This window comes from Vipera ursinii (assembly GCF_947247035.1).
Source record: "Vipera ursinii genome assembly, chromosome: 3".
Taxonomy (NCBI): domain Eukaryota; kingdom Metazoa; phylum Chordata; class Lepidosauria; order Squamata; family Viperidae; genus Vipera; species Vipera ursinii.
In genome coordinates this window covers 40,128,157-40,140,169 of record NC_139516.1, presented here as the reverse complement: position 1 = coordinate 40,140,169, position 12,013 = coordinate 40,128,157, and the positions used below count along the sequence as shown (strand labels likewise).

The 12,013-nt window shown below is 35.5% G+C and overlaps 1 protein-coding gene across 1 annotated transcript; it reads right to left on the bottom strand.

The window, feature by feature from the left end:
- Window positions 1-3,238: 3,238 nt before the first annotated feature.
- Window positions 3,239-9,316, bottom strand: LOC310637627 (guanylyl cyclase-activating protein 1-like; the record flags this gene model as incomplete). Its single annotated transcript, XM_083358129.1, has 4 exons — window positions 3,239-3,396; window positions 4,411-4,501; window positions 6,110-6,259; window positions 9,119-9,316. The coding sequence occupies 4 exons, from the start codon at window positions 9,314-9,316 to the stop codon at window positions 3,239-3,241; spliced, it is 597 nt and encodes a 198-aa protein (XP_083214255.1).
- Window positions 9,317-12,013: the final 2,697 nt, after the last annotated feature.

Genomic DNA, 12,013 nt, shown 5'->3' with positions numbered 1-12,013 from the left:
ATTCAGTATCAAAGTTTCTTTCTTTAATTTCATTGACTACAGTGATTTTGCAGCCATAAAGTTATCAGAACTGGATAACTGAACAGAGAATACTGTACATGATAACTCTAAATTCTGACAAAACCTGAGTATGAAAGATATGTTGGTATCAGAAATGCACATTTTTGTGATATATATGTAAGTTAAAGGAGTGTAATTATAGAAATGGCCAGTTGGTGGTATTCTAGGCTATGGAAGAAACCACAAAAGACAATTAAAAATGGACAAAGGTGTCATGAAAATCCTTGCAAGTTGAATTCTTCACAAACTTTAATTCCTTCCTTCTTTCCTTCCTTCCTTCCTCCCTTCTTCCCTCCCTTCCTCCCTCCCTCCCTCCCTTCCTTCCTCTGCAAATGCAGTATGGAAAAGCAGCTCAAATAGAATCTCAGTTACATAAATACATATAGAAGATATTTTGATGAATAAGTAATAAGATATATTAAGAAAGCTAAAAGAACGCAAACTATGAATAAGATCCTTTATCTTGATGGCAGATGATAAAGGGATACAAGTGGGAATAGCATTCTGGCTGTAAAGGCTGGAGATAATACACATTTTAAGGAACATTTGTTTAAAACTAAAGATCTCTGTTGATGTTTTGTGGAGTAATCTAATGAGTAAACAGGCAAAAGGACTGAAATGTAGATGATGAAAGGTAGTGTGTTAGCAATACGTCCTGCAGGTGGTATAAATAATTCCAAGTAAATAAATTGATAGCCAAATAGTTTTCAGCATTTTATGATTTTAGACATGTTTTTATCTGTCAAGATTATGGAATAAATTGTTTAACCACCAACAAGTAAATAGCTTGGTGAGCAAATACAAATGAAATTGATATGAATTTATTGTATGTCAATAAGACTTGTTCATTATTTCCTATCTCAGCCACTAATACCCAGGCTGACACTGTTTTACCCTCTCCTCTCTTCAAAAGAGGTGAGGCTTTGACTATGTTACCACCATTAGCACCTTAAATTTTTGGCCAGCCCCACAAACACCACTGACTCCCATGCTCAAATTTGTTGCAGTTTCCAGCAGCTATAATTCTTTATACTAAGCATTTTAGAAAATTGAAAAAAATATACAGTATTGATTTCAGAATTTAAGTTCCAAACTGATTTTATAAAATGTAAATTTTAATGAGTCATTTCATTATACTATAAGTATAAAAAAATAAAATCAGAAATGTAAACTGAAATATATACAGAAAATCAGAGAGAGGTCTACATAACCAAATCTAATATAAAATAGCTAAAACTCAAGGAAATTATTAATTCCAGTATCAGCTGAATCATTCTCACACCTACCCTGTTGCGATATCAAGTACCTTAGAATATTGCAGTTTCCATAAAGTACTGTAGCACAGCACTTATGATGAAGCTAAAATATAACAAAAATAAAGCTTGCTTTCCTCTTGTTTGATTTTAAAGCAAGCATTACTCCCCAAAAATTTAACTTATGGATTTAGACCTTGATTTTTTTTCTTCCCTTCAGGATAATCTGACTTAATCTGCTTATTCTCTCAGTTTTCTCAAGAAACAGCAACATAATTTTATTCATTTTGTGTGACAATTTTCAGCTCTACTGTTCATGTCAAAGATGACACTTGCAACTCAAACAGATCTTTATTCATGCCACCACTGATTGGTAAAAAAAACACAACTTACAATAAAAAATTGACTGAGCCATTGAGAGTTCTTCATGTAGCGTTTGTAATTCATACTAGAAAGTACTTTCTAGTACTTTCAGGTACTTTAGGATTCCTTAGCCTCTATTATAAATTTAATATTTATTTTATTTTATTTATTTTTTATTTATCTTATTTATATCCCACCTTTATTATTTTTAAAAATAATTCAAGGTGGCAAGCACATGCAACACATCCTCCTCCTATTTTCCACACAACAACCCTGAGAGGTGAGATGGGCTGAGACAAAATGACTGACCCTGAGGTCACCCAGCTGGTTTTCATGGCTAAGGCAGGAGTAGAACTCACAATTTCTAGCTTTCAAGCCTGGGGTCTTAACCATTAGACGAGACCAAAGCTAGAAGAGAATTTTTTTTTCCTAGTCAAGGGTAATATTGGTGTTTTCACACCAATTATTCTTTGTTAAAAATGTAGTAAAAATGTTCAGAATTGCTCTTACAAAAGCCAACTATTTTCCTTTTTTTTTAAGAATGAATTTTTTCATTGTAGTCATTGTAATGCTTAGGCTACAAAATCTCTAATAAATGAATACAATTAAAAGCTTAATCAATTTAGAAAATATTTTAGCATCTGGGGCTTTTCTCTATGTACCTGAATTTGAGTGTCAATCTGATACCAACTAAACCTAAACTATGCTTCATTTCCTGTAAAAATGTACTTAAAGAAATAATAAGTCTCATTTAAAAAAAATACAGAATTGTTTTAGGGAAACAAAATACTGTATGCACATATGAAGAACTCAGATCAAAGGATGGATTATTTTGTGAAAAAAAATAGCATATTCTTATATGAGCAACATTTGCTACAGTGAAATATAGCACTTAATCTTTAAACGGCATGTGCTAAATCTATATAAAGCCAAAATATTGTTCTTTGGGCAATATTAAAAAGAACTTCTGAATATGCAAAAAGGCTTATATCAAAGGAATTGTAATAGACTTACAAACTTGAGATCAATTTGAGTAAATGGGATTTGCACCCCTGATTTTAAAGGACCATTTTTAGATATTCAAGAAGTGGAAGGTAATCTTGGATGCCATTTGGTCTCCCTATTGCTTAGGATGATTGAAAAATAGACATTCTGTCCAAAGCTGAATTTTTCAACTTTCCTTAATTTGATTCTCTTCTAGCTTACTTGTATCCTCACCATAAGAAGCAACCACAAGAAGCAGTCAAAATGGTACAAGGCATCTTGCGGATCACAATATTCTCTTATACTTACTTTCCTCACTGACACTTTAAAGACCAAATAAACTAAGGATCTTCTTTCATTTTTATGTGTTCATCTGACCCAGAAGCATTGATAATTGCCTTAATTTTCTAGGCCAATCTGATGTCTTCATCAGTCATTGATAAGAGTTATTCAATGTGTTCATAATAGACAGTGCCTCTTTTACATACAACACAAATATTCTAAGTTGTCACAATTTTTAGTGTTGAGTTTTTGTTCTCATAATATTACATTTATTATTTAAAAGAACAATAATTTGCCTATTCATCTTTTGTGGATATTCCAGATGTTTCAGGGTTCTTTCCATCGTTCTGGATCATTAGAAAGATATGTTTGAGATCCAAGCTACGGGTGAGAATGTCAAGTAGAACTTCATCTTTCTGTACTCCATCTATGAATTCTTCAAGAGACAAATCACCTATAGAAACAAACAGGAGAATTTGGTTCGTGTATGGCCTGCAGAAATGAATGGGAGCTGATTCTGTAAACCATACAAAGCATGGATATTCAATTAGCACTAACTGCATCATCCCCTTATGCTTAAGTCTGGTCACCTTTTAACAACAACAAAAAAGTTGTAGGCTTATCCTAGGCTTTTGAAGAAGACAAAATTCTCATTTCTGTGAGGACATTAAAAAGTTTGATGGATTAATCAACCAAAATCAATTCCATCAACATTTGCATCTGTAAAGGAATTTAGAGTTGACCTTGGAGGTAAAAAAATACGAACAAACCATTAAGTTTATTCAGTCCTGAGAAAAAAGAGAACATGAGAAAGAAACTCACAGGAAACCTACCTTGATTTTATATGGCATAAGATGGGACAGGGAGAAACCTGGACAGCTTTCAAGATTCTGTTATCCTACCTTACTACAAAGCAAGCATTCCTGGAATCCCTGCCATACCCATTTCTTGATCTAGCCTGCATCAAAGGCTGACATCAAAGTCTGTCCAAGTTTCTCTCTCTGGATAGATGCAAGACTAAAAACTGAAGCAGATGGGTGAATGGATGAGATGGCCATATGGGTTTCATTCCACTTACCATTTTCTTACTTTTGCATAAGGCTTCAGCTTGCAAATAACTTCTCTGCTTCTCATCTTAAGTAGCTGGAAGACTGATTTCTGGACCTCAATATTTAGCTGGTTTTAACTCTAACTTTCTTGATGTGTACTTTGGGCATTTCTCATTGATAATTATTCCTTCATTTTTGAGACTAATTTGAATTGGTGGTCGGTGGAATAAAATAGACTTCAAGGAGGTAGAATTGTTAACAGTTTAACTAGATTTTAGCCAAAAAGAAGTGGGATAGTATCCAGTCCATTCTGAACATTGCTAAATTGTCAATTTTAACTTTCCTACACAGATATCATGATATGCTGTTGGACTGCATCCAACCAGTAATATCTCAGCATAGGTAGAGAAGTTTCTTACCATCTCCGTTTATATCAATTTTATTGAACACCATATCTGTGAATTCCTCAGCTGACATGATTTCTTGACATGGATTAATGGTGCGAATTGCCTGAAAAGAAAAATAAATATATAATATCTGAAAAGGTCTACATTCAGTTTCCCTACCTGTGAACAGTTTGAATATGAATGGTTTTTTTTAAAAAAAGAAAACTAACAAATTCTCATATAGATGCACCATTTTCCAATGGAAATTACAAATTAATTTGTGATTTTAAAATGTGAAAATCAGATTATATTTTTATATATTTGTTATTCTAATCTACTCAGTTTTTTGTCTATATATCCATTCACCCAGTCTTCTTGCTCTGTACTTTTGTGTTGGTCTTGGAGAGGCTGTGTAATCTCTTTAAGTTCTTTGCCCACACCAAATGAGAAATAGGAGCTAGTCTGCCTGTTGCCATAGTCATTTGACCACTTGACCTATTGATTTAATGATTTAATGACTTTGAAGTGATTCATTTGTCCCCTGCTCCAGCAGAGAGTGGTTCTCCTCTAACAGACATTGATCTGGTGGTAAATTTATTTCTTTATTTTATGTAGCAAATGTACATAGCTGCCCTTCTCAAATGGCATGAGTCTGGGCAATGCATAACCACAGTGACAATTAAAACAGTATAACCATCATCAAAACCCTAAACTACAAGTAAAAGTAAAACATAGAAAAGCCAGGAGTGCAGGAGAATACTAATCAACTTACATAATACATTCTACCCAGTCACTTTGGCAGCAAATATATTTAATAAATAATAATCACTTTGCAGGATTCCCATGAGTTCCCCAAGATTGCTGGAAAAAGTATGGTATGTTTTAAGGGAAGGCTAAGTGGTATGGGGCTAACCTCACCTCAGGGAGAATCTTCATTACCTTAGGAAATTCTAGCAGCTACTGTTTAGACTCTTGTTTTTTAGAGGGTGGGAATCTCTCAAGTCTTCCTGCTTCATTAGTGATCAAAGAAGATTGAAAGTTAGGTTTATCATTACAAGTTTCAAGTATTGTTGATGCTACTAATTTCTCTTGAAGTATCATAGTTATTTATTTATTTATTTATTTATTTTAATCCCATTTATATCCCGCCCTTCTCCGAAGACTCAGGGCGGCTTACAATTTAAGCACAAATCAATGTGCTTAGCAATAGCCTTCATTCTATGTATATGCCTGCTTATTAGGGCTTTCGCCCCCCCCAAGCGGCATTATTACAAAGTCAGCTTAATTGCCCCCAACAGTCTGGGTCCTCATTTTACCTACCTCGGAAGGATGGAAGGCTGAGTCAACCTTGAGCCTGGTGGGACTCGAACCTGCACTAATTGCAGGCAGCTGGTGTTACTTAAGGAGGCATTAGCCCACTGCTCCACCAAGGCTATATGTTGTCAATCATCAGTGTTTAATAATGTTGCTAGACTAGCTAGCTTGACCAAGTGATATTATGCAGAGTTTAAACCCATCCCTATTATAAATACAATGTCCTCTACATTGAATATATTACAATTTCCCCCCTCATTTTCCCGTACATAAGTAATAGAGACATATGGCACATATAGTGTGATTGAAACTTAAAATTTTTAGCATCTTACTAGTCAAGGGCAATGTCTGGGTATATCAGCCATATATAGTCAAAAGAGCAATTGACTTTAAGAAAAGATTGAAGAAAATAATTTACCTTAATGATGTTTAACAACTCATCTCTGTCAATACAGCCATTCCCATCGACATCATAAAGCTTGAAGTACCACTTCAACTTTTGTTCCACTTTCCCTTTCAGAACCAAGCTTAGAGCTGCCACATACTCCATAAAATCAATGTAGCCATCCTATTGAAGAGCAAAAAATGACGGCCTTTAATCCAGGTAAGCTAGAGTTATACTTATAACCACAGCTTTTATAAATATATTTTTGTAACTTAATACTTTATGATTATGATTATTGCTGATGTTGCAGTTATCATCTAATGTTATAGTTATCCTCTTGAACTTGAAAGCTCTTATTCAGAAATTCTGTTTTCCTTTTCTACTGATTATTTTGCTTCAGGTCAAAAGGTTAAGATCCTACTCACATTCTTGTTTTAGAGTGAAAGTTAAAAGATCAAGCCAGTGTATTTTGTGAAAGGTAAAAATTGTGATTCTTCCTATGATAGCATAGCGAGAAAGGAACTTCTCTGCTAAAAATTGTCCCATGCAATTGGGTATTAAAATAAAAGCAAACAGTACTGCATGGGAAAATGTTCCAACTGAAAACGTTTTAGTATTAATTTCAGCTGATAAAATTCAGTCATGATGAGCACAGAAAATAAATATAGGCCTTTTTCAATCTTTCTTATTGGTCTTCAACTGTTTGCACATTGTTTCTTAAATTAATGGTATAATATTAACTAGGAATAATTTGACAGTCATTGATGTTCAATGGCTTTATGAGGTCAAACAAGGGTTTCAGGAAAGGGATAGGGCATTGTACTCACTGAATTTAGGACAAATTAAGACCACAAACTAAAAAGTCTTCATGGATATTCCCTAAATGGGCAGATACAAATTATTCAGCCCCATAAATTAATTTAAGAAAGAACAGTTTTGGAAAGGAGAAGCAAAGTTACATTCATCTGTAATGGTGTCCAAAGAAGGTGAAAAAGCTATCACAATCTTGGCTTCTCTCTCTCTCTCTCTCTCTCTCTCTCTCTCTCTCTCTCTCTCTCTCTCTCTCTCTCTCTCTCTCTCTCTCTCTCTCTCTTTCTCTCTCTCTCTCTCTCTCTCTCTCTCTCTCTCTTTCTCTCTCTCTCTCTCTCTCTCTCTCTCTCTCTCTCTCTCTCTCTCTCTCTCTCTCTCACACACACACACACACAGAGAGAGAGAGAGAGACCATGGACAACTCTGTTTGTACAGATGAATTTATCTATACAATATCACAGTCTGTAATTAAGGCAGCTTTACTAAACAATTTATAAAAAATACATCTTGCTGAATTATATAGGACTCATTTTTACATGAATATTTCTATAGGATACATTTGCCCATTTGCTACTTGTGTCAAAGTAACATTGTGTTAAAAGGTAAAGGTAAAGGTTCCCCCGCACATGCGTGCTAGTCGTTTCCGACTCTAGGGGCCGGTGCTCATCTCTGTTTCAAAGCCGAAGAGCCAGCGCTTGTCCGAGGACATCTCTGTGGTCATGTGGCCGGCATGACTAGATGCCAAAGGCGCACGGAACGCTGTTACCTTCCCACTGTAGTGGTCCCTATTTTTCTACTTGCATTTTTACGTGCTTTCGAACTGCTAGGTTGGCAGAAGCTGGGACGAGGAACAGGCGCTCACTCTGTTACGCAGCACTTGGGATTCGACCCGCCAAACTGCCAACCTTCCGATTGACAAGCTCAGCGTCCTAACCCACTGAGCCACCGCGTCCCTTCTAACATTGTGTTACTCCATTGTAATTGTAATTTTGATTTCTCTATCCAGTATTACTATATTTTGGGATTATATCAGAGCATTGCTTGTATAATAGCATTTAAAAGAGCCTTGGTGGAGCAGTGGGCTAATGCCTCCTTAAGTAACACCAGCTGCCTGCAACTAGTGCAGGTTCGCATCCCACCAGGCTCAAGGTTGACTCAGCCTTCCATCCTTCCGAGGTAGGTAAAATGAGGACCCAGATTGTTGGGGGCAATAAGCTGACTTTGTAATAATGCCGCTGGTGTGTGTGTGTGAAAGCCCTAACAAGCAGGCATATACATAGAATGAAGGCTACTGCTAAGCTTGTAAGCCGCCCTGAGTCTTCGGAGAAGGGCGGGATATAAATGGAATTAAAAATTAAAAAAAAAAAATTAATAAAAGCACCAACAAAAGCTGTGATTTAGGCTTGAAAGTCTTGTTCAGCACATAAACAAATACTTGAATATAGACACATAGTGAATGAATGATGATGATGTTACTTAGTTCAGTACTGTAATGAAACATCTGCAAGCAAACAACCAAGATCAGAAAGCAAAGGAAATTACATTAAGTCATTCTGTTCCATTTCTACTTATGAGCCTTTTAATGAGACAATTCTAGGCTTCTGAAGACTAGCTTATTCTTTTAAATTACCATTTAATCCTAAAATAATTAATGTAGCCATTGTAACAAATATTTTTTAAAAAAAGATACCCCATGATTTATTTATATAACACAACATGAAACATGACATAGGAATTGTAGGCAGAATTAATGCCGACATAATGCTATTGTGCTTGAGTGAAAACTAGTTAATAGTTAATTTTCACAGAAACAAATGCTATCACCCAAAGTAGAAAATGAATCAACGCACATAAATTACTTCATTGATCATTGCATTATAAATCTGTATACGTGCCACTTGCTTTTGTCAGCACAATCAAAAATCTTGAAGCACATTAAAAATTAATAAATCATTCTGGTATCACCTTTCATATATTATACTTTACCCACAAATATATCATGTAATAAAATTGTTGCTTTTTAAAGAACCACATTACTCCATATGGTTATCTTGATCAGATCAACGTGTCTAAATCTTCTGCAAATTAAATGTTTTCTCTCTCCTTGCACACACACACACACACATATGTGCAAATACAGAATATTGTATGCAATAATAATTTATTAAACTTGTATGCCAACAAACTCTCAACAACACTGGGAAACTATAACTATTATATCAAATCACTTACCTTATTAAAATCAAATGTATCAAACATTTGTTCAATGTATTCATTTGATGGTGGACTCAGATTTTTCAATCCAAAAAACTGTTTAAACTCATGCAGAGTCAATTGTCCAGAGGGACACTCTGTCATAAATTTCTTGTACCACTGGTGGCACTCTGTGGCACTCAATTCTTCAACAGATTTGCCATCCATATTCCCCATATTTAAAGCAAAACAGAGATGTACGTCTTTCAGGAACAGTGCAGTATTCTAAGTTTTTCCCCCTCTTTATTAAATATTCATATAGAACGAATAGCTCAGAGGAAACTAATGAAGTAGAAAGAAGGACAGAAGCTGTTAAAAATAAACTTCTTTAATGAGGAAGGTGAAGAAGCTCTTGAGAGTTTTAAAATAGCTTCTTCAAAGCAGCTTTTGATGTTTAAGTAGGCACTAAAGACTTAACACTAAATAGCCAATGAAAGAAAAATCCTGTGATGGGTTACTAGTGTCATAAAAAATGGAGACCAAAAATAGAACAATGTAAAATGAGAGACTAGTTGATTATAAGGCCCAGAAAAAAGATTAAAATGGCCATAACCATAGCTCTGAAGATAGCTTAGTAAAATATAATCCACTTTTGATTATGTCAGCCATGAGAAAACTAGAAAGTTTGCGAAAACAATTACGTCGTCTTTCACAGTTCCTATTACTTTCCTTGTGGAATCATAAAAATTTGAAAAGGCCATTCAATTGGAAAGCAGGCCCATTCAAATAAGCTTAAGCAATGCTCTCAACTGAATTCTAAAGCTCATTGCACAATGGACACATTGCACGATAGACACAGTGCAAGAAACAATCCACTGGGTTTTATTGAATAACTATACAATGAAGATGAAATAAGTACAACAAACTAAGTAGCATGTTATACATAACCATCTCTTCTGCTGAGGTATGCAGATAGCATCACATAGTAATGATAAGGCTAAGAAAAGAAACTGTTAATGATTTTCCTCATGTACAAAGTACATAATAATAAGCATGCTATATGTATCTGCCCTTGTGGTCGCTTTCCTCTTTTGTTATCTTTTACTAAAAGCCATAAAATTCTATGCAGACATTGGCTGCTCAGGGATATACGGTAAGTAAATTGAACCAGGAGATGTGGGTATATGTTTAAACTCCTTTCTACAGATTTTTTGGCATTGCCAAAGATTCTCTAGCACATTCAGCTAACATTTGGGAGCTCTGATGATCCAGAAATTCAGAAGGGGTAGGCCTGCCCATCATAGGACTCTGAATAGAGCAAATATAGAGTTCTTAAAAGAATTTCAAATGCTTACTAGACAAGCAGACAAGTGAAGACACAGATACGGTACATTTATATCTTTTGTGTGTGTCTTTAAGCCAGTTTTGACTCCTGGAAACCGCCTGGATTAGTGCCTGCAGTTTTCTTGGCAAGGTCTTTCACAAGTGGTTTGCCTTGCCTCTTTTCTAGGGCTGAGAGAGAGCAACTGGGCAAGTAATTCAACTTGTCTTCATGCCTAAAATGGGACTACAACTCATAGCCTCCCGGTTTCTAGACTGATGCCTTAATCCCTACCACATACTGGCATTCTACATCTGTGTCTACCAAGCCAATTTAGTTCTACTTATAGAGAGATCAGCTGCAGGTGTTTATGGTTTTTGGCATGTCTGCACACTCTTTGCTTCCTCAACAAATTATCAGTGTTGTTTGTTTTAGATTCCTTTTCCAATTTCTCTTCTTTGTTATATAGTAATTAACCTTGAATGTGAATTAACTGTATAAGCTATTATCAAGATATCATCCTGAGTAGGAAATTATATTTTTGTCAGACTATATGTTTTATGCTTCTTGGTCTAAAAAGACACAAGAAAATTTCCAATACATATCTGTGAATGAAAATAAAATGAAAATAATCTGTGAAAGTATCCTGTTCTATCTTGCACACACGTTCGTCAGCCTTGCATATATTGCTTCACATTTCATTGTTTTCATATATAACTCTCTCTCTCTTTCTCTGAGTGTGTGTGTGTGTGTGTGTGTGTGTGTTATGTGTGTACTCACAGACTAGAATGGGGAGTATTGGGGGGGAGGTTCTTTCATTGTAATATCTGGAACTATGCTTGGCTGGACAAAGCAAATCTTAAATTGCTTTAGCTTTAGTTTTCCCTGTTTCTCTGGGATTAATAAATATATGTAGTAAACAAAACAACAGAGAGAAAAGTATCTGCTCATTTGATCTTCATTTTGGTGCTTTTCTGACTGGTAGGAGATCTACAGCTGTAGATGTTTCAAAGCCAAAGTAAGGTGGCTCTGATACCTCTCTTGTAGGACTTGAATTATTCCATCGTTATTAGTTCCAGAAGGTCTTGCTATAAGGCAGAACTCTTTCTTTTGAAGCTCCCACAGTATTTCCTTTAGACATGCTTGGAGGATGACAAAGTTCAGATTTTGAATCAGAATGCTGTTAGTCTCATGAGAAATGCATGACTGTTTCAGACTTTTGAGCCTTCCGAAACCACACCTGGCTTTTTCCCCACAATAGTTCTCCATTTCGGAATATTTACTCTCTCAATATCCATGACCTTCCTTCGGTGGTCAGTGTCTCGACAATACCGGTAGCCACAGGTTGGTTTTTGTAAAGTGTAAAATGGATTGTATGAATTGGAGTAATTAGGGTTATAGAAGGCAAAGCTAAGATACTCAGGCTTAATTCCTCCTGGATGTAAGACCATAGGAACATATTCAGAAATTAAAGCCTGATCCATCTTGTAGCCCAGAGCTACAGGAAATTGCTTTTGGGGTTTGCATGCAGGAGCTGATGACTTGAGCAAAACTGCAGCCCCTTTCTTCTGTGCCATCTTGCAAGGGTTGACTTAAGACCTTGTTTTCACGTA